This window comes from Nycticebus coucang, chromosome 8 (assembly GCF_027406575.1).
Source record: "Nycticebus coucang isolate mNycCou1 chromosome 8, mNycCou1.pri, whole genome shotgun sequence".
Classification (NCBI taxonomy): Eukaryota; Metazoa; Chordata; class Mammalia; order Primates; family Lorisidae; genus Nycticebus; species Nycticebus coucang.
In genome coordinates this window covers 9640372-9666123 of record NC_069787.1, presented here as the reverse complement: position 1 = coordinate 9666123, position 25752 = coordinate 9640372, and the positions used below count along the sequence as shown (strand labels likewise).

At 49.6% G+C, this 25752-nt stretch overlaps 1 protein-coding gene across 22 annotated transcripts; it reads left to right on the top strand.

Annotated features, from left to right (window-relative positions):
• The first annotated feature begins 1426 nt into the window (after positions 1 to 1426).
• On the top strand, positions 1427 to 25680 carry IL17RC (interleukin 17 receptor C). Of its 22 annotated transcripts, none has more exons than XM_053598762.1 (19): positions 1427 to 1752; positions 2044 to 2065; positions 2247 to 2399; positions 2649 to 2723; positions 2812 to 2921; positions 4546 to 4657; positions 5011 to 5055; positions 16390 to 16529; positions 16745 to 16804; positions 19884 to 19938; positions 20018 to 20199; positions 20294 to 20344; positions 21260 to 21305; positions 21429 to 21550; positions 21781 to 21840; positions 22271 to 22319; positions 24610 to 24705; positions 24822 to 24860; positions 24955 to 25673. In XM_053598762.1, exons 1-19 carry the CDS (start codon positions 1648 to 1650, stop codon positions 25581 to 25583), a joined length of 2151 nt encoding a protein of 716 aa, XP_053454737.1. In that variant the 5' UTR covers positions 1427 to 1647; the 3' UTR covers positions 25584 to 25673. The 22 variants fall into 22 exon arrangements, with proteins under 22 accessions (XP_053454737.1, XP_053454724.1, XP_053454727.1 ...); XM_053598759.1 differs by having other exon boundaries at positions 1438 to 1752; positions 16745 to 16909; positions 20297 to 20344; positions 24955 to 25674; XM_053598758.1 differs by having other exon boundaries at positions 1439 to 1752; positions 16745 to 16909; positions 24955 to 25674.
• Positions 25681 to 25752: the final 72 nt, after the last annotated feature.

The window sequence follows — 25752 nt, the reverse complement described above, 5'->3', positions numbered from 1 at the left end:
CCGTCCCGGACGTCTGCCGCCTCAGCGCGCGAGGGCACTGGCTGGAACCCCGGAATGAACCCCCACCTTGGAGCCCTCCGGACTCCTCCTGAGGACTAGTGGCTCATTCCCGCTGCGCGGCCGGGGAGTCCCAGCCCCTCCCCCACGAGTATCCGGCCTCCTCACACTTACCCTGCCTTAGGAGTCCCCAGGGAGTCACTTTTTGTTGTTGTTGTGGCAGTTTGGCTGGGGCTGGGTTTGAACACGCCACCCTCGGTATATGCGGCTGGCGCCCTACTCACTGAGCCACAGGCGTCACCCGGGAGTCACTCTTTACTGAGAGCATCTCCCATTCCTGTGATGAGTAAGGATGACCTTCCCACTTCCTCTCTCCAAAACTCCAGCCAGGGAGCAGTCTGCGTTTTCTCAAGTCCTGGCTGGAGAGATGGGGGGAGGGGTGGAGGAGGCAGGAGCTAAGTTATAGCTCTGAATGAAGGTCCTTCCAGGGGGTTTGGAAGAAAAGCCCCTCGGGAGCCAGGCAGCTCCCTTTCCCATACCCGGGCCCTGCCAGAGAGAAAGGAGGGGAGACCCAGTAAAAGAGGCTTTGGCTTTGGGTGGTTAGGACAAAAGGGAGGGGCACAGGAGACTAAGATCCAGAAAGATGAATAAAGGCGAACAGGGTAGATAAACTAAGGAATGCAATGTGCTTCTCTGGTGTGGCTGGGATCTCCAGGACACTGCCTGGGGGTTGTCAGGCGACCGTGGGCTCACACCCTGGTCCACACCCGCATAGCAGCCCTCCCATTCTCACCAGCAGCGCCTCCCAAAGGCAAAGGAGAGGGCAGTCTCTTTGGCCCTTGTTGTGATTCTTACAAGAGAAGAGAGGGAAAAACAGAAGCTTAGATAGGCGGTGTGTCCACCATCACACCACCAACTGGTGGCAGGAACGTAAATGGGACCTCTGTCTGCCTGGCTCTGGGTCCTGGGTCTCTTCTCCCCATACCACTCTTGAGCCTACGTCAGGCAGTGGTGAAAAGTCCACTTTCTTGTGCCCTTTGGCCCTGCCTTTCTCCTGTCCCACAAAGGATCACTAAGGCCCAGGCAATGTGTGAGGGGACTTGGGGCACTCAGTCAGTAACAGGGAGCCCAGTGGGCCCCAGGATCCCAGGGCCTGGGTCTAAGGGTCACATCGGAAGCAGGAATGCCAGACCGCTCAGGCCCTGGGTGCACTAAGTCAGAGTCCTCCTCATCCCAGGGCAAGAGCTGCCTTACTCACCCATGATGCCTCCCCTAGGGGCCCCTCCCATTCAGGTGTCAGCAGAGGAGGAGGAGAACCAAAGAAGGTGGAGGCATGGCCACCATCCTAGTCCAAGGCTGCTGGCTCCCAGGCCTGGTGTTGGTGGGAGGGACAGAACAGGGGCGGGAACAGCTGCAGCCTGCTGGGAGCCAAAACGAAAGCACTCTGGGCTGGAACTGGGACGATACTCAGAACTCCTAGCAAAGGGAGTGCACAGGCTATCCAGCCCTGGGACTCGAGAGGCTGGGGAGGGATTCTAGCCCCTGTCACCCACGGACACGGGGCTGAGTGGGGTCAGGGGTGGGAAGTCTGCCCCCCCTTGGGGGGGCAGAACAGGGCCTCAGGCCTCGGTGCCGCCTGGCCCCTGGAAGATGCCTGTGCCCTGGTTCTTGCTGTCCTTGGCACTGGGCCGAAGCCCTGTGGTCTTCTCCCTGGAGAGGCTTGTGGAGCCTCAGGACGTTGCCCACTGCTCTCCGGTGAGTTGAGTCTGGGAACCTGGGAGGATCAGGGAAGGCTCGGGGTTCAGTCTTTGGCCCAGCAAAGCCCCAGCCTGGCTCCTATCACTGCTGCCACCACCAGAACTGCCCAGGCTGGTCTGTCTGGTACTGATGGGAGCAGAGAGGAGGGGGGAGGAGGGAAAAACTGAATCTGTCTTCTGGGAGGGGCTTGGAATAAGTAGCCCCAGAAGGAGGTGGGCAAGTGTCTCAGGCAGAGAAAGGGGCTTAGATTTGAGGGCATAAACTCTGACTCCTTTCTCTCCTTCCCAGGGCCTCTCCTGCCACCTCTGGGGTGAGTATAGAGAAAAGAACTTCCCAAGTTAGCTGAAGGGAGGATAACGATCCCAGTTCCATGCCCTCCCTACCCACCCTCAGCCTGGGAAGAGCCAAGCTCTCTGCCTCTGGAGGTGTCAGGTGCTGCTAAACTCTGGGCTTTGGACAGCTTCAGCTCCCACCTCCCCCTTCACACACAGATGGTGACATACTTTGCCTGCCTGGAAGCATTGTGCCCGCCCTAGGGCCTGTGCTGGTGCCCACCCACCTGCAGACAGAGCTGGTGCTGAGGTGCCACCAGGAAACCGACTGTGACCTCTGTGTGCGTGTGGCTGTCCACTTGGCCGTGCATGGTGAGTGGGTCACCCTGTGACAATGCGTGAGCTCTTGTGCTAGTGCCCAGGGCAGGCTTGAGGACTGGGGGGGTCTGTCAGGCAGTGCTCAGTGTACTCCTGGAGGGCACTTGCTAAAGGACCCCCAGCCAGCTTGGTCTCCCCAGGCCGGCACCTGGTTCCCACCACTGGGCTTTCTGGAAGGAAGCCAGGGTGGAAGCTACCCCAGAGCAGGGACCTCACCTGGGCCTTCTTCTTGGCTTCTCCTAGGGCACTGGGAAGAGCCTGAGGAGGAGGAAAAGTATGGAGGAGCAGCTGACCAAGAGCTTGAGAAGTCCAGGAACGGTGAGGAGAACCCAGCTGGCCTAACAGTTCCTTGTGAGGGCCTTTCTCGAGGCCCCTGGGCCTGACGGAGCCTGCCCTGTTCTCACAGCCTCTCTCCAGGCCCAAGTCGTGCTCTCCTTCCAGGGTTACCCTACTACACGCTGCGTCCTCCTGGAGGTGGAAGTCCCTGCTGCTCTTGTGCAGCCTAGTCAGTCTGTGGTACGCAAATAATGATAACAACCACCCTCTAACTATGAAATCTATAAAACACTTTTACATGCATTGACTCTTTAGGTCCTGATTCTGATCAGAGCTGTGACAAGTTCTTTCAGGCTTTTATGCCTCAGTTTTTCTGTCTATAAAATGGGGATAAGAATAATCCAATCTCATATGTTGGACATTGTGAGAAATCGCCAAGCATTTTCCCAGAGTGATTCTGCTATGTCATATACCTGTCAACAGTGTACAGAAGTTTCACTTGGTTCTCATCTACGTCAATACTTGGTGTTGTAATTTTAAATTTTAGCCATTGTATGTGTGTAGTGGTAGTATATCATTGTGGTTGTAACTTGTACATCTCTGATGATTGATGAAGTTGAGCACTTTTTCACCTGCTTATTGGTTACTTGTGAAATGTCTATTAACCTGAGCAAAGTGTAGCATCAGATTCACACCTCATCCTGTTGACTATTTAAAAAATAAAAATACTGGGCGGTGCCTGTGGCTCAAAGGAGTAGGGCACCAGCCCCATAGACCGGAGGTGGTGGGTTCAAACCTGGCCCCCGCAAAAAAATAAAATAAATAAATAAAAATACTTCTACCCTTGGGCGGTGCCTGTGACTCAGTCAGTAAGGCACCGGCTCCATATACCGAGGGTGGTGGGTTCAAACCCAGCCCCGGCTGAACTGCAACCAAAAAATAGCCGGGCGTTGTGGCGGGCGCCTGTAGTCCCAGCTACTCGGGAGACTGAGGCAAGAGAATCGCTTAAGCCCAGGAGTTGGAGGTTGCTGTGAGCTGTGTGATGCCATGGCACTCTACCGAGGGCCATAAAGTGAAACTCTGTCTCTACAAAAAAAAAAAAAATACTTCTACCCTATATGGTTATCATGAGAATTAAACAACTTGATACTGGTATGATGCCCAGTGCTAAAGGGTCTCAATAAACTTAATTTCCCTTTTCTTTTGTAATTCTCAAAACCCCCACAACTGGACATTACCTGTATTATTACTCTCATTTTCCAGATAGAGAAACTGAGGCTTGGGGAGGGGTGGGTCTCTGGGCTGGATACACTTTTCTGGACTCTTAGACTAGGGACAGAGCCCTGCCACACATACTGTGATGCAGGATGCTGGGGCTTCTCCCTGCCTCAGCAGGCCACATGTGGTTGGAAGATCTGTTCTCCCACTGGGCCCAAATCACTCAAATCCTCTGACTTCTCAAAGCTCTAACCCCCAGCCAATATCCTCTTATCTGGAAAATTGCTGACTGACAGAACGTCTCCTTGGCCCACCTCACAAGGCGATTGTGAGGACCAGGGAGGCACAGGGTCTAAGAACCAGTTCTGTGCAGACGGGCGTCCCACATTTGTATTGAGGTGACTCATCTCCTTAGCTTTGGCCAGTGATCCAGGACAGCACGGGTGGGGCAGGGACTCAAGTTTAACCTTCCTGGGAATCTTTGCTTTTGAACTGGGACCTTTATAGGAAAAAGTGAATGGTAGATTTAGGCTATACAGTATAAACATAGTAACTGGTTGGAGATGGCGGGGTAGGGAGCAGTGCGGTCCACACAGATGAGCGCGCAGCCCTGCACCACCAGCTGTCCCCACCCCTCTCCTCACAGGGCTCTGTAGTATTTGACTGCTTTGAGGCTGCCCTTGGGGGTGAGGTGCGAATCTGGTCCTATACTCAGCCCAGGTATCAGAAGGAACTCAACCTCACACAACAGCTGCCTGGTAAGTGGCCACAGAGCCCCAGGGACCCCAAGTCCTGTTCTCCCCTAGTCTCTCTCCCCTCTAGCCACTCCGTTCCTGCTTGTTTTCACCCTATTCCTAGTCCCATCCACTCTCAGGCAAGGGTCTGAGCTCACTTTCCAAAGTCGTCCCTCGGGTCTTCTCTTCCTGGGTGAGGGGCCTTTTCTTCCTGGGTGATGTGGCTTTCCAACCCTGGGGAAGGTGCTTTTTGCATTGGATAGATGTGGGTGGTATTTAGGAGACAGCCCTTCCCAGAGCACCATGTGGGTGTGATTGCCCCTCTTCTTTCCTTGGCCCCCAGCCCCACTAGAGGCTTTTCTGTGATCTCTCCCCAGACTGCAGGGGGCTCGAAGTCCGGAACAGCATCCACAGCTGCTGGGGTAGGGGATAGGGGATACCTCCTCCATGGTCTGGGAGGCGGGAGGGGCAGAGTCTGAAGTGTGAGGGACCCTCGGGGTCTGCTTCAGATCTGGGCTACCACATCCCAGATGCTTACAGGGCATATTCGGTTATTCATTCATAACACATGAACTGCAGTAGTTGCTACTCTGCTAGGCACCGGGGATATAAAGATGACAGTCTTGGGGCGGCGTCTGTGGCTCAGTGAGTAGGGCGCTGGCCCCATATGCCGAGGGTGGCAGGTTCAAACCCGGCCCCGGCCAAACTGCAACAAAAAAATAGCCGGGCGTTGTGGCGGGTGCCTGTAGTCCCAGCTGCTCGGAGGCTGAGGCAAGAGAATCACGTAAGCCCAAGAGCTGGAGGTTGCTGTGAGCCATGTGACGCCACGGCACTCTACCAAGAGCAGTACAGTGAGACTCTGTCTCTACAAAAAAAATGACAGTCTTGTGGCATGTAACAAACATTTATTAGTCACAGGGATGTGGGGAGGCCCAGAGCATTGTCAAGATTATGGTTCCCTCCCATATATCAAAATTAAAATTATATTAAACCTGAAATAAGAGCTAAAAAAGGTCAAAGTTCTGTTTTATCTTCCATGCACTATTTGGATATAGTTTTTGTTTTGTTTGTTTTATTTTAGTTTTTAATTTTTTTTGAGACAGAGTCTCAAGCTGTCGCCCTGGGTAGAGTGCTGTGACATCATAGCTCACAGCAACCTCAAATTCTTGGGCTTAAGCGATTCTCTGCCTTAGCCTCCCAAGTAGTTGGGACTACAGGCACCTGCCACTACACCCAGCTATTTTTTTTTGTGGCAGTTGTCATTGTTGTTCTAGCTGGCCCGGGCCGGGTTTGAACTCACCAGCCTCCATATATATAGCTGACACCTTACCCACTGAGCTATGGGTGCCACCCTATTTTATTTTAGTTTTTAAGACAGGATCTTGCTCTGTCACGTAGGCTAGAGTGCAATGGAATGATCACAGCTTACAGCAACCTCAAACTCCTGGGCTCAAGTGATCCTCCTGCCTTGGCCTCCTGAGTAGCTCGGGTGATAGGCATGGCCACCAAACCTGGCTAATTTTTCTATTTTTAATTTTTTGGAGAGATGAGGTCTCACTAGGTGGCTCAGGCTGGTCTCAAACCCCTGGCCTCAAACTATCTTCCCACCTCAGCCTCCCAATGTGCTCAGATTACAGATGTGAGCCACCATTGCCTGGCCTTTTCTTTTTTTTTTTTTATTGTTGGGGATTCATTGAGGGTACGATAGCCTTTTCTTTTTTTATAGTGTATAATATTAACATCTTAAGGGGGTAAAGTGCACTACTTTTAATGTCTAGTGCGATTAGTTTTTACATATGTATACACTTGCATAACTAGCACCAAGGTTAAAATATAAACACTATGAGATTTTGTTTTTGAGAGAGTCTCACTATGTTGCCCTTGGTAGAGTGCTGTGGCATCACAGCTCACAGCAATCTCAAACGCTTGGGCTTAAGCGATTCTCTTGCCTCCGCCTCCCAAGTAGCTGGGACTACAGGCACCCACCACAACACTCAGCTGTTTTTTGATTGCAGCCGTCATTGTTGTTTGGCGGGCCCAGGCTGGATTCGAACCTGCCAGCTCAGGTGTATGTGGCTGGTGCCTTAGCTGCTTGAGCCACAGCCACCAACCCACACATTATGCACTTCTTTCTTTCTTTTTTTTTTTTTTATTAAGAGATAGAGTCTCAATTTATTGTCTTCGGTAAAGTGCCGTTACGTCACAGCTCACAGCAACCTCCAACTCCTGGGTTTAGGTGATGCTCTTGCCTCAGCCTCCCAAGTAACAGGCGCCCACCACAACGCCCAGCTATTTTTTGTTGCAGTTTGGCCGGGGCCAAGTTTGAACCTGCCACCCTGCCCACTGAACCACAGGCGCCGCCCCACACTGTGCATTTCATTGTTTTATTCATTTGGTGGATACTGGTTCATTTATCAACAGATATTTATTAATTACTCTGTGCCAGTCATGGCCTTGTACACTGGAGTTAAATCAGTAAACAAAGCTGATAAAAATCCCTGTCCTCGTGGAGCTGGGAGTTGGGGTTGGAGAGAGGGGGACGCACATCTGAGATATGACGTATACAATGGGTTAGATGGTTGTTAGAGCTAAGGAGAAAATTCAAGGAAGTGAAGTTGGAAGGCTGGAAGTTGCAGTGGTCAGGAATGGCCTCACTCAAAGAGCTTAAGGAGGAGAGGGAAGAGCCAGGTGAGTATCTGAGTTAAGACAGCTCCGGTGCAGAGAGGGCCTGGGGCTGGGAGTGTGTCAGATGCCTTTAAGTAACCGCAAGGAGGCCAGTGTGTCTGCAGCAGAGTAATCAAAGACATGAGTTCTAGGAGAGGAGGTTAGAGAGGTCGCAATTCTAAGCAGAGGAAAACAATTTAAAAGAGGTTATAGAATCTGTTAAGGAACGAAGGAAAGGGGGGGTGGGGCGGGGGGGCGGGGGGAGGGATTTCTCTGTTGTTTGTAACACAGAAAGCCAATTACTGAGACAATGAGAATTGTCAAGAAAGAAAGGAGATTTATTGTGGAGCATGTGTTACCTCCCTAATCAATGGGGTCAGGTCTTTTCTGGAGGTGAAATGAATAATGCACAAAGTAAGTGAGCATCCTGACATGTCTGGGGGGAGCACAGAGCACGCAACCGCAGTGAGAAGGCATGTTAGAACATACATCACACTATAAAAAAATGGCAGACAAGTCCCTCCCAGGACAGCGATTTTAGTAGTATAATGAGCCAGTGGGTATTATCCGTCATTTGTTCATCCTTGTGCACAGGTGAGATGCGGGGAGTAGGTTGCTTAGTGGGCCCTTAGGCATGATCTGTGGTGGGGTGTCACTTACCTTGCCTTCTGTGGACAAACAGCTAGTGTAAGGCCTTGTGGTTATCTTGTGGCTGCAAGTAGGTTCTGCAGATTCTGGGGGGAAATGCTCAAAAGCGAACACATCAGTGCAACAGAAAGTTACAAAGTTCTGGTCAGCAAATCTTACTGGTCTGGGAACTTAAACCAGAATTACTATACAAAGGTGTTTTTGCTTATGGAGTCAGTTACAATTTCCCCCTTCTCTGTGTTTAGTCCTCAGTCTTGAGGAATCAGGTGTCTAATGATCTGGCTACTTCCTGTTGAAATGAGGCATGGTTGGGGTTTGAGGAATGGAAGTGTTGAGCCTGCTGTTGAAAGTATTCAGGAATAGGGTGGTGCCTGTGGCTCAGCGGGTAGGGCGCCAGTCCCATATGCCGGAGGTGGCGGGTTCAAACCCAGCCCCGGCCAAAAAAAAGAAAAAAAAATTAATTAGTTACAAAAAAAAAAAGTACTATGGTTGAATGTCTCTAATACCATTACTTGATTGCTTTTGTCTATTGTTTTGAAAGAACATTTTAATCTGCATTTAATTTATATGTTTGTCATGAGATAAATCAAGAAAATATGTATTGCCTGGGCACGGTGGCTCACACCTGTAATCCTAACACTCTGGTGGCCAAAGTGAGAGGATCACTTAAGCTCAGGAATTTGAGACCAGCCTGAGCAAGAATGAGACCCTATCTTTACAAAAAATAGAAAAAATTAGCCAGGTGTGGTGGTGCATGTACCTATAGTCCCAACTACTTGGGAGGATGAGACAGGAGAATTTCTTGAGCCCAGGAGTTTGAGGTTGCTGTGAGCGATGGAGAAGATTCTGCACTCTAGCCAGGGGAACAGAGTGAGACCCTGTCTCCAAATAAAATAAAATAAAAAATAATAGAATAGAATAGCAAAATAAGCAAGCAGTAATGGGAAAAGGCTGGGCGGCGCCTGTGGCTCAGTCGGTAGGGCGCTGGCCCCACATACCCAGCCCTGGCCAAACTGCAACCAAAAAATAGCCGGGCGTTGTGGCAGGTGCCTGTAGTCCCAGCTACTCGGGAGGCTGAGGCAAGAGAATCGCTTGAGCTCAGGAGTTGGAGGTTGCTGTGAGTGATGGAGAAGATTCTGCACTCTAGCCAGGGGAACAGAGTGAGACCCTGTCTCCAAATAAAATAAAATAAAAAATAATAGAATAGAATAGCAAAATAAGCAAGCAGTAATGGGAAAAGGCTGGGCGGCGCCTGTGGCTCAGTCGGTAGGGCGCTGGCCCCACATACCCAGCCCTGGCCAAACTGCAACCAAAAAATAGCCGGGCGTGTGGCAGGTGCCTGTAGTCCCAGCTACTCGGGAGGCTGAGGCAAGAGAATCGCTTGAGCTCAGGAGTTGGAGGTTGCTGTGAGCTGTGTGAGGCCACAGCACTCTACCGAGGGCCATAAAGTGAGACTCTGTCTCTACAAAAAAAAAAAAAAAAAAAAAAAGGGAAAAGGCTAAATTTCCCAGAAAGAACAAATACCCTGGGGAATCCAAGAGAACAAAGCTCCCATTCTAAGATCACCTCTTTCTTTTTTTTTTTTTTTGCTGTTTTCGGCCTGGGCTGGGTTTGAACCCACCACCTCCGGCATATGGGGCCAGCGTCCTACTCCTTTGAGCCACAGGGGCTGCCCAAGATCATCTCTTTTAACCTAGTGCTACTGCTAAGTTTGTTTTCTAATTTTAATCAACATGTATTTCCACATTCTGGGAGGCTGAGGGTGGGTGGACTGCTTGAGCTCAGGAGTTTGAGACCCACCTGAACAAGAGTGAGACCCCCGTCTCTAAAAATAGCCAGGTGTTGTGGCAGGCGCCTCTAGTCCCAGCTACTTGGGAGGCTGAGGCAAGAGAACTGCTTAAGCCCGAGAGTTTGAGGTTGCCGTGAGCTGTGACACCACCTCAGGGTGGCTGAGTGAGATTATTTCCACTTCTGTGGAGGTAATTATGCAGAGGAAGCATGAAGAATTATAAACACCCACCGTGTTCTGTTGAAATACTGTATACGAGGTCTATCAATTAAGTTTGCAAACTCATCCTAGAAAAAGTGCTACATAATTTCATTGCTGAATATTACTGTGGTCACCAGATGGCCCAGAGGAGTACTTTTCTAAAATGAGTTCACAAACTTCTTTTTATTCTCTCTCTTTTTTTTTTTTTTTTTGAGACAGAGCCTCAAGCTTTCGCCCTGGGTAGAATACCGTGGCATTACCGCTCACAGCAACCTCCAACTCCTGGGCTTAAGCGATTCTCTTGCCTCAGTCTCCCAAATAGCTGGGACTACAGGCGCCCGCCACAACGCCTGGCTATTTTTTGGTTGCAGCTGTCTTTGTTGTTTGGCCGGCCCGGGCTGGATTCGAAACTGCTAGCTCAGGTGTATGTGGCTGGCGCCTTAGCCGCTTCGAGCCGAGTTCACAAATTAATTGTCCGACCTGTACTCAAGATTAATGTGATCGTTAAGAACCATTTGAGCTTACTGGTGCAGTGGCTCACGCCTGTAATCAGGAGTCCTCAAACTTTAAACAGGGGGCCAGTTCACTGTCCCTCAGACCGTTGGAGGGCTGGACTATAGTTTAAAAAAAAAACTATGAACAAATTATGCACACTGCACACATCTTATTTTGAAGTAAAAAAACAAAACAGAAACAAATACAATCACACTGCCTCATGTGGCCCATGGGCCGTAGTTTGAGGACCCCTGCTTGTAATCCTGGCACTGTGGGAGGCTGAGGCGGCAGGATTGCTTGAGCTCAGGAGTCCAAGGCTTGTCTGAGTGAGAGTGAGCCCCCAACTCATGAAAAACCACAGCGAGCGCCTGTAATCCCAGCAGCTTCGGAGGCTGAGGCAGCAGGATGCCCACAGCCCAAGTCTGAGGTTGCAGTGAGCTGTAATGCCATTGCACTCTGATCGGGGCACAGGGTAGAACTCTGTCTCGACCAAAAAAAAAAGAACCATTTGAGCTAAAAAGATTTTTGTTGAGCGGCTATTGGTATTGCGGTTTCATTAGCACGAATTCTCAAGGTTACAGATAGGCTGATGAGCTGCCACTCCCTACTGGGGTAGCAGGGTGTGATCAGAGAAGTACTCACCTCTATCTGGGATTCCACCTTGGAGTTACTGTTTTGGGGTTCTCTAGATGGAGTCTCTTTCTAAAATTTCCCTAGTTATTCATGAAAACATTTTTAGGGAACTGGTTCAGTGAGCAACTCCAGATCTGTTATGGACTTATGAACTGAGAAGGCAGCGGTGAAAAGTCCGAGTGTCCCTCATTGCCCAACTGCTTAAGCAATCATAAGCCCAAGAAGTTTTTTCTTTGTGTCTACAGACAAAAATATATCCAAGAGGTGCACAAACAGTACCTGATCCTGTTTGAAAGTTTACAGAGCCATTTTTGGGTAACAGTAGGTTTTAAATTTTTTTTTTTTTTTTGAGACAGAGTCTCACTTTGATGCCCTTGGTAGAGTGCCATGGCGTTATAGCTCATAGCAACCTCAATGTCTTGGGCTCAAGAGATTCTGTTGCTTCACCTACCACAACACCTGGCTATTTTTAGAGATGGGGTCTTGCTCTTGTTCAGCCTGATCTTGAACTTGTGAGCTTAAGCAATCCACCTGCCTCGGCCTCCCAGAGTGCTAGGATTACAGGTGTGAGACACCGGGCCCTGCCAAATTTTTATACTTTTAGTAGAGAAGGGATCTCACTCTTATTCAGGTTGGTTTTGAACTCCTAAGCTCAAGCAATCCTCTTACCTTGGCCTCCCAGGGTGTTAGGATTATAGGTGTGTGCCATCACTCATGGCTAGTTATGTTAGTATCTTGACAAATTTTGGAGAGTCTTTTTTGTCTATTGTTTTGAGTTCTCCCAATAACAGGTAAAGAGAGAGTCTTTTTTAAAAGTCCTATTTATTTGGTTGGTTTTCCCCAAAGATGTAATTTCTAGGGAATTTTTCAAATTCTTGATATTTCTTAGGTGATTTTTGGCAACAAAGGCTGCTCTGTTATCCCTTTGGTGAGTTAATGGAAGCCCATACCTAGGAATAATTTATTTAAAAGGGCTTTAGTGACTTCTGATGCATTTTCAGTCCTGGTTTTTGGCCAGGGCTGGGCTTGAACCCACCACTTCAGGCATATAGGGCCTATGGGGCCGGTGCCCTACTCCGTTGAGCCACAGACGCCTATTTTTTAAGCCAAAAAATAACCCAAAGCTGGGGTTTGGGGCTGTGTATGTTGTAAAGTGGCATCTCATCCAAAATGGGTACTTTGATGAATTTGCTTAAGCACTGACCTGACGAGAGTTTCAGGAAGGAGGATTTCTCTTCCATGTTTGTGAGCCAGTTATGATTATTATACTTTGAGAATTTCCATTTTTAGCTCTCTAGATCTTTTTTATTTTTATTTTTTTATTTATTTTTATTTTTTGAGACGGAGAATCACTATGTCACCCTTGGTAGAGTGCTGTGGCATCACAGCTCACAGCAACCTCTAACTCTTGGGCTTAAGCGATTCTCTTGCTTCAGCCTCCCAAGTAACTGGGACTACAGGTGCCCGCCACAACACCTGGCTATTGTTTTTTTTGCAGTTTTTGGCCAGGGCTGGCCAGTGCCCTACCCCTTTGAGCCACAGGTGCCACCCAATACCCAGCTACTTTTTGGTTACAGTTATCATTGTTGTTTAGCAGGCCTGGGCCTGGGTGGAACCCACCAGCCTCAGTGTATGTGGCCGGCACCCTAGTCACTGAGCTACAGGTGCAGAGCCTCTAGGTCAGTGGTTCTCAACCTTCCTAATGCTGTGGCCCTTTAATACAGTTCCTGTGGATCGCAACCCACAGGTTAAGAACCGCTGTTCTAGATCTTTTTTAGAATATTGGGAATTGAATTTATCTAACTGAGGAGAGGAAATTAAAGTCACTTGACAATTCACTTGTTGAGCTGCTTTTTTCTTTTTTTTTTTTTGAGACAGAGTCTTATATGTCATCTTCGGTAAAGTGCTGTGGCATCACAGCTCACAGCAACTTCGAACTCTTGGGCTTAAGTGAGTCTTTTGCCTCAGCCTCCCAAGTAGCTGGAACTACAGGTGCCTGCCACAATGCCTGGCTATTTTTTGTTGCAGTTGTCATTGTTGTTTAGCAGGCCCGGGCTGGGTTCAAACCCACCAGCCCCAGTAAATGTGGCAGGTGCCCTAACCATTGAGGTACAGGCACTGAACCAACAGTTTCACTTTGTCGCCCTGGGTAGAGTGCTGTGGCATCACAGCTCACAGCAACCTCAAACTCTTGGGCTTAAGCGATCCTCTGGCCTCAGCTTCCTGAGTAGATGGGACTACAGGCGCCTGCCACAAGGCTCAGCTATTTTTGATTGCAGTTGTCATTGTTGTTCAGCAGGTCCAGGCCTGGCTAGAGTCCAGCAGCCCCAGTGTATGTGGTTGGCGCCCTACTCACTGAGCTATGGGCGCCAAGCCCAACTAGAGATTTAAAAAAAAATAAATTCCCTTTTTTGAGACAGTTCTCACTCTCTTGCCCCAGGCTAGAGTGCCATGTCATCAGTCTAGATCACAGCAACTTCAAACTCCTGGGCTCAAGCAATTCTCCGGCCTCAGCCTCCCAAGTTTCTGGGCATACAGGTGCCTACCACAAGCCCAGCTAATTTTTCTTTTCTTTTCTTTTTTTTTTTCTTTTTTTTGTGGGTTTTTTTTTTTTTTTTTTTTTTTTTTTGGCCAGGGCTGGGTTTGAACCCACCACCTCTGGCATATGGGACTGGCGCCCTACCCCTCTGAGCCACAGGCACTGCCCAAAACCCAGCATTGGTTGTTTTTTTTTTTTTTTTTTTGGCTGGGGCTGGGCTTGAACCCACCACCTCCAGCATATGGGGCCGGCGCCCTACTCTGTTGAGCCACAGGCGCCACCCTTTTTTTTTTTTTTTCTTTTATTTTGAGACAGAGTCTCAAGCTGTCGCCCTGGGTAGACATCACAGCTCACAGCAACCTTAAACTCTTGAGCTTAAGGGATTCTCTTGTCTCAGCCTCCCACATAGCTGGGACTACAGGCCCCACCCACCCACCCACACACACAACATCGGCCATTTTTCAGATATAGTTGTTATTGTTGTTTGGCAGGCCTGGACTGGATTCGAACCCTCCAGCTCCAGTGTATGTGGCTGGCGCCCTAGCCGCTGAGCTACAAGCGCCAAGCCTAATTTTTATATTTTTTAGTAGAAATGGGGGTCTGACTTTTGCTCACGCTAGTCTTAAACTCCTGAGCTCAAGAGATCCTCCCACTTCGGCCTCTCAAGAGTGCTAGGATTACAGTTAAGAGCAACTGTGCCTGGCCCTAAAGAAATTTTATTTTTTAATTTTAATTTTATTTTTTCTTTTGAGACAGAGTCTCACTATGTCGCCCTCAGTGGAGTGCTGTGGCATCACAGCTCATAGCAACCTCAAACTCTTGGTCTTAAGCTATTCTCTTGCCTCAGCCTCCCAAGTAGCTGGAACTACAGGCGCCCACCACAACCCTTGTCTATTTTTTCTTGTAATTGTCATTGTTGTTTGGCAGGCTCGGGCTGGGTTCAAACCCACCAACTCCGGTGTATGTGGCTGCCTCCCTAGCTGCTGAGCTACAGGTGCTGAAGCCAAAAAAAAAATTTTTTTAAAGAATAATTCTATAGTATATACATGACATTTTGGTTGTAATTCATATTGAAGCTGAATTAAAGCAACATACTACAATTACACCATTTTTTCCCTTTTTCAGAGGGTCATAGCTATATTCAATCAGTTTTGAAGAATGTAATCCAAAAGGCTATATTTGGGGACTGAATTTTTATTTCTCGTAGACAACACACACTCCAAATGGACTGCAGTCCCAATAAGCCAAATAGAAAGTCAGAGGTCTTATTCTCCTTAATGGTTGAGGGTTCCAGCCTAAATTCAAACTGAAATTCCCCAGACTGAGAGAGGAGCTTTCTGTTAACATGGTATTTGTCTAGACCAGTGGTTCTCAACCTTCCTAATGCCACAGCCCTTTAATATAGTTCCTGTGGGTCGTGACCCACAGGTTGAAAACCACTGGTCTAGACACATGTCAATGTCCTAAAGTCAAAGGTCCATTTTGACAATTAGGGATGTGTTTGGGACTGGTGACAGCGAAATCTGGCTATGGGGAGAAACTAGAACCAACCTCCAGCAGAAAATGAGCTGAGCATCTGCTAGGGAGACGTCAAAGTACTTTTCCACTCGGTGACCACTAAGCCATGAGCAATGGATACCAGATGAACCTCCAAATTGTTTTTTTGTTGTTGTTGTTGTTGTTGTTGCAGTTTGGCCGGGGCTGGGTTTGAACCCGCCACCCGTGGCATATGGGGCCAGCACCCTACTCACTGAGCCACAGGCGCCACCCTGAACCTCCAAATTGTAAAAGAACCTACAACGGGGGTTCCCTCTGTTGCTTGGCACACAGAAAAACAATTACTGAGAACAGGATTGCCAAGGAAGAATGGAGATTTATTGTGGAGGATGTGTTAATTGGGAAGTGGGATGGACTGGCTCAAATCTGTCCCCCAGACCAAAGGAGTCAGGGTTTTTTCTGCAGGTGAAATGACTGATGCACAAAGTGGGTGAGCATCCTTACATGTTTGGGTGGAGTTCAGTGCACGCAAGTGCAGTGAAAAGGCATGCTAGAACAGACATCACATGGTAAAAAAATGGCGACTAAGTCCCTCCCAGGGCAGAGATTTCAGAGGTATAAAAGCTTGGGGGTTATTGGTCATGTGTTCATCCTTGTGAGCAGGTGGGATGAGATCCTTGAGCACAATCTGTGGAGTGTCACTTGTCTTCTGTGGACAAACAGGTAGTGTAAGGCTTTGTGGTATCTTTTTTTTTTTTTTTTTTTTTGCAGTTTTGGCCGGGGCTGGGTTTGAACCCACCACCTCTGGCATATGGGGCCAGTGCCCTACTCCTTTGAGCCACAGGAGCCACCCCTGCTTTGTGATATCTTGCAGTGGCAAGGAGGCTTTGCTGTTTCTGAGGGAAAATAAAACTCAGAAGGATTAGTGCAACAGACAGTTATGAAGTTCTGATCAGCAAATCTTACTGGCCTGGGGATTTGAATCATAAGGAATATAAAAAGGTGTTTTTGCTTCTGGAGCTGGTTACAGACACTTCTGGTTGCAAAGGGAGAAACAAGGAGAAGAGCTGGCCTAAGACTACACACTGGGGCCTCCATGGACTCAGCCCTGGGCCAGCTGCTGGGGGCACAGTTTGGTTTGAGAGGGGAACACAGGCTGCCTTCCAAGGGCCTCCCAGTCTAAAGGGTTTAAAGGAAACTTAACCCCAGTTAGTGGGTATGGCCCAGGCTTGGGCGTACAGAAGAAGAGAAGGAAGCCTAAGCTGGCCTCTCTCTTTGCCTCCCTCCCAGCCTCGCCCTGGCTCAATGTGTCTACAGATGGGGATGATGTACGCCTGGTGCTGGATGTCCCTCAGGAGCAGCGCTTTGGCCTCTCCTTGTACTGGAAGCGGGCCCAAGGCTCCTCAAAGCCCTGGTGGAATAGAAACCTGGTGAGGCCTCCCCTGCCCCAAGTCCATTCCCACTCTAGGGCAGATGCTCTGTTAAGGATGTGTGTGAATTATCAAAGAGGGCCCTTGAAGAGGACACACCCGAAACAAGGGCACATTGGTGGAGGAACTTCTACCCACCTGGTGTCCTTGACTTTGGCCTCCCCCCTTTCCTCCTCCACATCTCTCTAACTCTCTTCCTTTTGCTTGTCCCACAGACTGGGCCGCAGATTATTACCTTGAACCACACCGACCTGGTTCCCTGCCTCTGTATTCAGGTAGGAACAGAGTCCAGCTGGGAGCCAGTGGAAGGAGACTGGGAAGATGGTGAGAGGAGTGACCTTCCCCTGCTGCTCTCACCATTCTCTGTGCTCCTGTTTGAGGTAGAAATTTTGGCTCCCTGGGAGGGCTAGATTTCCCTTGGCCTTTGCTGTCTCACACCTTTTGCCTGTTACATGCCCAGAATATTCTTCCTGATCCCTCATCCAGAACTCCTACTTTATTATTATTATTTTTTTTGAGACAGAGTCTTGGTAAAGTGTTGTCCTTGGTAGAGTGCCGTGGCATCATAGTCCAAAGCAACCTACAACTCTTGGCTTAAATGATTCTCTTGCCTCAGCCTCCCAAGTAGCTGGGACTACAGGTGCCTGTCCCAACACCTGGCTACTTTTTTGTTGCAGTTGTCATTGTTGTTTAGCAGGCCCAGGCCAGGTTTGAACCCACATGCCTCCGTGTATGTGGCCATCGCCCTGACCACTGAGCTATGAGCTCCGAGCCAGGACTCCTCCTTATGCTTCATGACCCCCTCTCAATGTCACCTCCTCCTCAAAGCCTTCCCTTACTGCTCTGAACCCCTCTTTGTGCTCCCCTGCTGGGCATAACGGTACTGTGGACTCATACTGTTTGACTCCTGGCTCTTGCCATTTGCTAGGTGTTTGACCTTGGGCAAGTCACTTCACTTCTATAAGCCTGTGTGCCATAATAAAATGGGAATAATAATAGCACCAGCCTTATGGCGTTGTAAAGAAGTGTGGCACATCCAGGCTGAAATACGTTGGCTCTTTCTTTTTGTACATAACAAATGCTCAATAAATATTGTGAAGTGAGTGATTGATTTGCTAATTTTTTTTTTTTTTGTAGAGACAGAGTCTCACTTTATGGCCCTCGGTAGAGTGCTGTGGCCTCACACAGCTCACAGCAACCTCCAATTCCTGGGCTTAAGCGATTCTCTTGCCTCAGCCTCCCGAGCAGCTAGGACTACAGGCGCCCGCCACAACGCCCGGCTATTTTTTGGTTGCAGTTTGGCCGGGGCCGGGTTTGAACCCGTCACCCTCGGTATATGGGGCCAGCGCCTTACGACTGAGCCACAGGTGCCGCCCCGATTTGCTAATTTATTTACATATTTTATCCTTACTACAGACAACTGTGTTTATGATTTCATTGAAATCAATCAAATCATATCTAATATGAATGTAATAATTTTGTCAGAGTCTTCCAAAGTGCATGGAATATAGTGGGTGCTAATCGTTGAATGAATGAATGAACACATCTAGTTAGCACAGCCCTAGGACACAGCAGATGCTCATGAAATGCCATATACTAGGTGCTCTTAATAAAAGCAGAATTTTTAGTGATTTTAGTGAGAGGCTCTTAGGTGTGCTGCAAAATTTTTATTTTATTTTATTTTTGCAAACATTTTTAAGGATCATTAATTAAATTATTTTTTAAAGAAGTTCAAAGCACAGTAAGTATATTCTTTCTTCAGCTGTTTGTTTGTTTTTTTTTTTTTTTTTGTAGAGACAGAGTCTCACTGTACTGCCCTCGGGTAGAGTGCCGTGGCGTCACACGGCTCACAGCAACCTCTAACTCTTGGGCTTACGCGATTCTCTTGCCTTAGCCTCCCGAGCAGCTGGGACTATAGGCGCCCGCCACAACGCCCGGCTATTTTTTTGTTGCAGTTTGGCCGGGGCTGGGCTTGAACCCGCCACCCTCAGCATATGGGGCCGGCGCCCTACTCACTGAGCCACAGGCGCCACCCCTGTTTGTTTGTTTTGAGACAGAGGCTCACTCTGTCACCTTGGGAAGAGCACCATAGAATCATCATAGCTCACAGCAATGTCAAACTCTTGGGCTTGAGCAATCCTCTTGCCTCAGCCTCCCCAGTAGCTGGGACTATGGTTTTTCTATTTTTAGTAGAGACAGTTTTGCTCTTGCTCAGGATGGTCTTGAATTCCTGAACTCAAGCAATCCCCCTGCCTCCAGCTGCCAGAGTGCTAGGATTACAGGCATGAGACACTGCACCCAGCCAATAGATGCTCTTAAAAAGAAAATCTAGAAAGAGGTCAGGTGCAGTGGCTCCCTCTACCACTTTGGGAGGCTAAGGCCAAGGGAGAATCACTTGAGGCCAGCCTGAGCAACATAGTGAGACCCCCATCTCTCTTAAAAAAAGAAAGAAAGAAAAATTAGCACAGTGTGGTGTGGGAAGCTGTAGTCACAGCTAATTCGGAAGCTGAGGCAGGGGATTGAAGTTGCAGTGAACTATGAAGACACCATTGCACTCGAGCCTGGGCAACAGAGGGAGCCCCTGTCTCAAAAAAAAAAAAAAAAGTCTATTGAGGGATACATAAATGTTTTCTTAGTACTTAGCAGATTACCAGGCACATCAAAGGAGCTCACAAAGTGATTGTGGAATGAATTAAAATTAAGTGCGGAACATTCCCTGTGCCTACCGTAGTGCTAAGAAACATAGTAGGTGCTCATTAAAAGCTTATTGAAAGCTGCTGCAGGAGGTGGCTGTGGCTCCACGGGTAGGGTGCCGGCCACATACACTGAGGCTGGCGGGTTTGAACCCAGTCTGGGCCAGCTAAAGCAACAAAGACAACTGCAACAACAACCAAAAAATAGCTGGGGCATTGTGGCGGAGGCCTAAATCCCAGCTACCTGGGAGGCTGAGGCAAGAGCATCACTTAAGCCCAGGATTTTGAGGTTGCTGTGTGCTGTGACGCCACAGCACTCTACCCAGGGCAACAGCTTGAGACTCTGTCTCAAACAAAAGAAAGAAAGAAAGATGCTGCCAGAGCTCAGGGTTGTGTTTGCTGGAGGAATAAACGTGCGTGTCCCCAGGGCTTTGTAAAAGGCCAGGAGACCCTGCAAGTGCTGAGTAAATGCGTCCCCAGGGCCTAGCAGAGGGCCCAGCACATACTCATGATACCATGGAAGGTTGTCTGGGTTGAAGTGATCTGAGTATATGCTTTTATCAACTGTTTTGAGACAGAGGCTCTGCCACCCTGGGTAGAGTGCATAGCATCATCATAGCTCCCAGCAATCTCAACCTCTTGGGCTTCCTTTCCTTTCCAGGTGTGGCCCCTGGAGCCCGACTCCATCAGGACGAACATCTGCCCCTTTGTGGAGGGTGAGCTGTGTGGCGAGATTGGGGGTGGTGGGGGTGGACGCGTGCTGGCCACACGATGACCCACACCCTTTCCTTGCAGACCCTAGCGCACACCGGAACCTCTGGCGAGTAGCTCGGCTGCGGCTGCTGTCCCCGCTGAGCTGGCTGCTGGACGCGCCGTGCTCGCTGCAGGCAGAGTCAGCGCTGTGCTGGCAGGCACTGGGTGGGGGCCCCTGCCGGCCACTGGTTCCGCCACTGCCCTGGGAGAATGTCACTGTAAATGTAAGCCAGGCGGAGGGCAGTGCCCTGAGTAAGGGGAAAGTGGGGAATTCAGGGGTCCCCTTTTGTGATCTCACCCATTCCCCTCTTTCCACAGAAGGCCCGTGAATTCCCATTGCTAGAAGGCCACCCTAACCTTTGTGTCCAGGTCAGAAAGGCGTACCAAGCTGGGCTGGGGGTAGGACCCTTAGATAATTTGCTATACTCTCCACGCATTGTATTCTTAGGCCCCTAAGGTGTAATGGTTATGGCTTTCTCTTTGAAAGTGCATGGGACCCTGTCTCACCTCTCTGAACATCAGTCTCCTTATCTATTTACTGCAGATGATAATACAGTAACTACTTCACAGAGTAGTTGTGAAGATGAAGTAAGAGAATTGCTTCACTTTGGGGATTAGTACAGACTAAACACTCAATAAATGTTGGCTGCTTTTATTATTGTTATCATTATTCTATTCCCCCACCTGTAGAATATCTTGCTCTACAACTTTATGGGGTGATTATAGAAAATATTCACTCATTCAAGATTTATTGAGCATCTACTATGTGCCAGGCACTGTTTTAGGCATTTGTAATAGATCTGTCAGTGAACAAAACCAGTAAATGTCACCACCCTTGTAGAACTCTCATCCTAATGGAGAAAAGCAGACAATAAACATTGTAAATAAACTATACAGTATGTTAACATCGCACACAAACACTATGGGGAGAGATGGAAGGATAGAGAGGATTGGGCTTGCAATTATAAGTGGGGTGGGAGGTGAAAAGAGAGTCTTCTCTTTGAGAAGGTAGTTAGATGTGAGAATGTGTAAAGTGCTTTGTACAACATGAAAAGAGCTTTAGAGTTAGAAGCCCTTTAGCACAGATGATCTCTCAAGGCTTGGGCTAAGAAAGATGAGTGACTCCCAATCACCTATCCTTGAGCCCAGATCTGCCTAACGTCAGGGCCAGAGTGCAGACTCCCACCCTGACAGGCCTCCTGTTGCCTGCCTCTTCTCTTGTGGTCTTTCTGGCCTTGGCTCTTGCTCATCCGCGTGCCCCTCATCCTGGCCCCTTCCAAGCAGGTGAGCAGCTGGGAGGAGATACAGCTGCAAGAGTGCTTGTGGGCTGGTGAGTGGAGCCTGGAGGAGGCTGGGGCAGGGGCTCCTGGGGGTGTGGGTCAGGGCATGAGGGGAGGGCAAGTGGCAACTCCCACTAAGCGGTTTTGGTCAGAGAGGCATCTCACCCTTCTAGACTCCCTGGGGCCCCTCAAGGATGATGTGCTGCTGGTGGAGACACGAGGCCCCCAGGACAGCAGATCACTCTGTGCCTTGGAACCCAGTGGCTGTACTTCACTGACCAGCAGGGCCTCTACGGTGAGGGCTGAGGAACCCTCCCACACAGATGTCTCTGCATCTTCTCACACCTGGTCTCAAATTTTCACTTCAGCCACCTGTGTTGGTCTCTGGGATGTGGGGGTGACTCAGAACTGGGCCCTGTTCAGTAGCCTCTCAAAAGTCTCCCAGCCCCTCTCCTCATTTTTCCCAGCTGCAGCCTAGTAGGAGCTGCCCCCAGTTTACAGCCCCCTTATCCCTTGGCTTGACAGAGAGCAGCTCACCTTGGAGAGCAGTTACTACAAGACCTGCAGTCTGGCCAGTGTTTGCAGGTGAGTAGGAGGCAGAAGGGCCCTGCCATAATGCCTAAGGGCAATAGTCCTAGAGCTAGCACTAACCTATTGTCTATTTGTGCTTATTTTGTGTTCAGCCCTGGAAAGTTAAGAATAGAAGAAACAGGAGTTTTTATCCCCAAGGAGTTCACTGTTGGCTAGAGATCAGTAAACAGATAACCAAACCCACAGGTCCTAAGGGTTGGGTTCTAGAGAGCTTTAAGGAAAGATTTCTTCTTGTGAGCCAGATGTGGCATGCTAGGCTATAAGCATAGCATAAACCAAGACAGAGTGGCTGGCAGGAACCTGCTGTGTGTCCAGGAAAATATACATAGTTGAGGCTGGGAATTTGGAGATCAGAATCACCAGAACTTGGTGGGTATTGAATACCAAGCTGGAAGCCCTGGACTTGGTTCTCTTTGTCTTACAGCTATTGGATGATGACCTGGGAGCCCTATGGGCGTGCCCCATGGACAAATGTGAGTATTATAAGAACTGTCCTTCCTTTCTGTATCAGGAGCTGGAATCTTGACAAGAACTACTGCTGTGGACAGCATATGTAATTGCCTTGGCCTTCCCCAGCCTCAGATAAATCAGAGGTCATTCCTTCATTCAGTTAAAAAGCATAATGAGGACTCAGCGCCTGTAGCTCAGTGGCTAAGGGCGCCAGCCACATACACCAGAGCTGGTGGGTTCAAATCCAGCCCCGGCCTGCCAAACAACAATGACAACTACAACAAAAAAATAGTGGGACATTGTGGCAGGTGCCTGTAGTCCCAGCTACTTGGGAGGCTGAGGCAAGAGAATCACTTAAGCCCAAGAGTTGGAAGTTGCTGTGAGCTGTGACACCATAGCACTCTACCCAGGGCAACATGGTGAGACTCTTGTCTCCAAATAAATAAATAAATGATAAAAAGCACAATGAGCCAGGTGCGTTGGCTCACGCCTGTAATCCTAGTACTCTGGGAGGCTGAGGAACGTGGATTGCCTGAGCTCACAAGTTCCAGACCAGCCTGAGCCAGAGCGAGACTCTGTCTCTAAAAATAGCCAGGTGTTGTGGCAGGTGCCTGTAGTCCCAGCTACTTGGGAGGCTGAGGCAAGAGAATGGCTTAAGCCCCAGAGTTTGATGTTGCTGTGAGATGTGACACCAGAGCACTCTACCAAGGGTAACAAAGTGAAACTCTGTCTCAAAAAAAAAAAAAATTCATAATGAGAGCTTGCATGCAGAAATCCTGGAATCGCTAAAAGGATACAATCCCTGCTCCCACCCATATAAGACTAACAAGACATTAGCCCAGTGGTTCTCAACCTGTGGGTCACTACCCACAGGAACTGTATTAAAGGGCTGCAGCACTAGGAAGGTTGAGAACCACTGCATTAGCCAATCACTTAACATTTTGCAAGTGTGAGCTGCTGAATACTCAAAATTTAGTGTTAGCTTACAACAGTGTGCTATTCAAGGGCTAAAGAGTGCTGTAAATGCAGGTAAAGGGGGACCTGACCTACATGGGGTGAGGAGGTTCAGGGGAACAATTTGAGCTGCATTCTGAAGGCTGAGCTAGGTGAACAGATGTGAAGAGGGTAGAGACGCATCTTTGTAAAGACTGTGGGGACTTTTTTGAGGAACTCCAAGGTAGCCAAGTGATGGCACAGAGTCTTGGACAGGCAAGTCTCTGTCATGAGATGAATATGCTGGAGCCATGTAGAAAATTTGTATTTTATGCTTAGAGCAGCAAGAGCTTCCCAAGGGTTACAATCATATACATATATATATATATTTTTTTTTTCTTTTCTTTTTTTTTTGAGACAGAGCCTCAAGCTGTTGCCCTGGGTAGAGTGCAGTGGCATCACAGCTCACAGCAACCTCCAACTCCTGGGCGCAAGCGATTCTCCTGCCTCCGCCTCCCAAGTAGCTGGGACTACAGGCACCAGCCACAACACCCGGCTATTTTTTGGTTGCAGCCCTCATTGTTGTTTGGTGGGCCCAGACTGGATTCGAATCCGCTAGCTCAGGTGTATGTGGCTGGAGCCTTAGCCGCTTGAGCCACAGGCACCAAGCCATCAAATATATATATATATATATATATTATTATTTTTTTTTTTTGTAGAGACAGAGTTTCACTTTATTGCCCTCCGTAGAGTGCCGTGGCATCACACAGCTCACAGCAACCTCCAACTCCTGGGCTTAGGCGATTCTCCTGCCTCAGCCTCCTGAGTAGCTGGGAATACAGGCACCCGCCACAAAGCCCGGCTATTTTTTTGTTGCAGTTTGGCCGGGGCTGGGTTTGAACCCGCCACCCTCGGTATATGGGGCTGGCGCCCTGCTCACTGAGCCACAGGCGCCGCCCCAAATATATATTTTTAAGAGATCTCTGAGGCTGCTATGTGAACAGATTGGAGGCAAAGACACCAGTTAGGAGGCTACTGCAGACATCCAAAACAGAAGGGCAAGATCTCAGCAACCCTAGGCTTAAGGGACAATAATATTAGCTGACATTTGAGCACCTGCAGTGCTGGGCATTGTGTTAAGGGCTGTATGTGTACTAATATATTTAATTCTCTCACCAACCCTATGTGAATACTGAGGCAGAAGTTGAAGTTACTTATCCAAAAGTCACACAAATAGATGGAACTATATTCCTATCTGGCTCTGACACTATGTCCCAGTGGACTCTGAGCAAATCGCTTCGTTTCTCAAAGTCTGTTTTTTCCCTTCTGCGAAGTGGGGTGAACGTGCAAGGTTTTTAATCTTCTTCCCTGGGTCCCCAGACATCCACAAGCGCTGGGCCCTGGTGTGGCTGGCCTGCCTACTCGTGGCCGCTGTGCTTTTCCTCCTCCTCCTTCTCAAAAAGGAGCACGTGAAAGGTGAGCACTTTCTGGCTCCCTCATTCCCCAGGGACAGAACAAGAGTGGGCCTGAGGGTTCTCCGAGGGAAGGCGGTGGCCAAGCTCATGGGCCGCTCTGCCCCTCTCCCCTAACAGGGTGGCTGAGGTTCCTGAAGCAGGACGTCCGCTCTGGGGGTGAGTGGGAGCCAGTCCGGGGCGGGGGCCGCCCCCAAAGGGCTGGGCCTCTGGCCACTTCACCTCTTCTCTTCCTCTCTGTTCTCTCTGGCAGCGACCACCAGGGGCCGCGCGGCTTTGCTCCTCTACTCGGCTGATGATGCGGGCTTCGAGCGCCTGGTGGGCGCCCTGGCGTCGGCGCTGTGCCAGTTGCCGCTGCGTGTGGCCGTGGACTTGTGGAGCCGTCGTGAACTGAGCGCGCAGGGGCCCCTGGCCTGGTTCCACGCTCAGCGGCTACAGATCCTGCAGGAGGGAGGCGTGGTAGTCCTGCTCTTCTCTCCCGGGGCCGTGGCGCTGTGCAGCGAGTGGCTGCAGGACCAGGCGGCGGCGCCGGGGGAGCACGGCCCGCACGATTCCTTCGCCTCCTCGCTCAGCTGCGTGTTGCCCGACTTCTTGCAGGGCCGGGCACCGGGCCGCTATGTGGGGGCTTGCTTTGACAGACTGCTCCACCCTGATGCCGTGCCCGCCCTTTTCCACACCGTGCCGGTCTTCTCGCTGCCCTCACAGCTGCCAGACTTCCTGGGGGCCCTGGAGGGGTCCTGCGCCCGCCACCCTAGGCGGCTAGAGGAGAGGGCGGAGCGGGTGTCGCGGGTCCTTCTGCAAGCCCTGGACGGCTGTTTCCAGGCCCCGGGGGACGCTGGGCCGAGATGCGCGATGGAACCTGGGACGGGGGACCGGACTTGAATAAAGGCAGATGCTATTTTTTCTATCCGTCTTGCCCACACGTACCTTTTTGGCGCAGCAGCTAGGCTGGCGAGCAGTATTCCTGAACCCGGCGGCCCTTTAAAACCCAGACAGGTGCAGCTCGGCACCGCCTCTAGTTGGCTAATGTGGGGTGACGCAATGGCACTTG

Coding starts and splice junctions, on each gene's coding strand:
- IL17RC (XM_053598748.1), top strand. CDS start 1,648: ATGCCTGTGCCCTGGTTCTTGCTGTCCTTGGCACTGGGCCGAAGCCCT. Junction 2,066..2,246: donor CCTCTCCTGCCACCTCTGGG/GTGAGTATAGAG, acceptor CTTCACACACAG/ATGGTGACATACTTTGCCTG. Junction 22,320..24,609: donor GGCGTGCCCCATGGACAAAT/GTGAGTATTATA, acceptor CTGGGTCCCCAG/ACATCCACAAGCGCTGGGCC.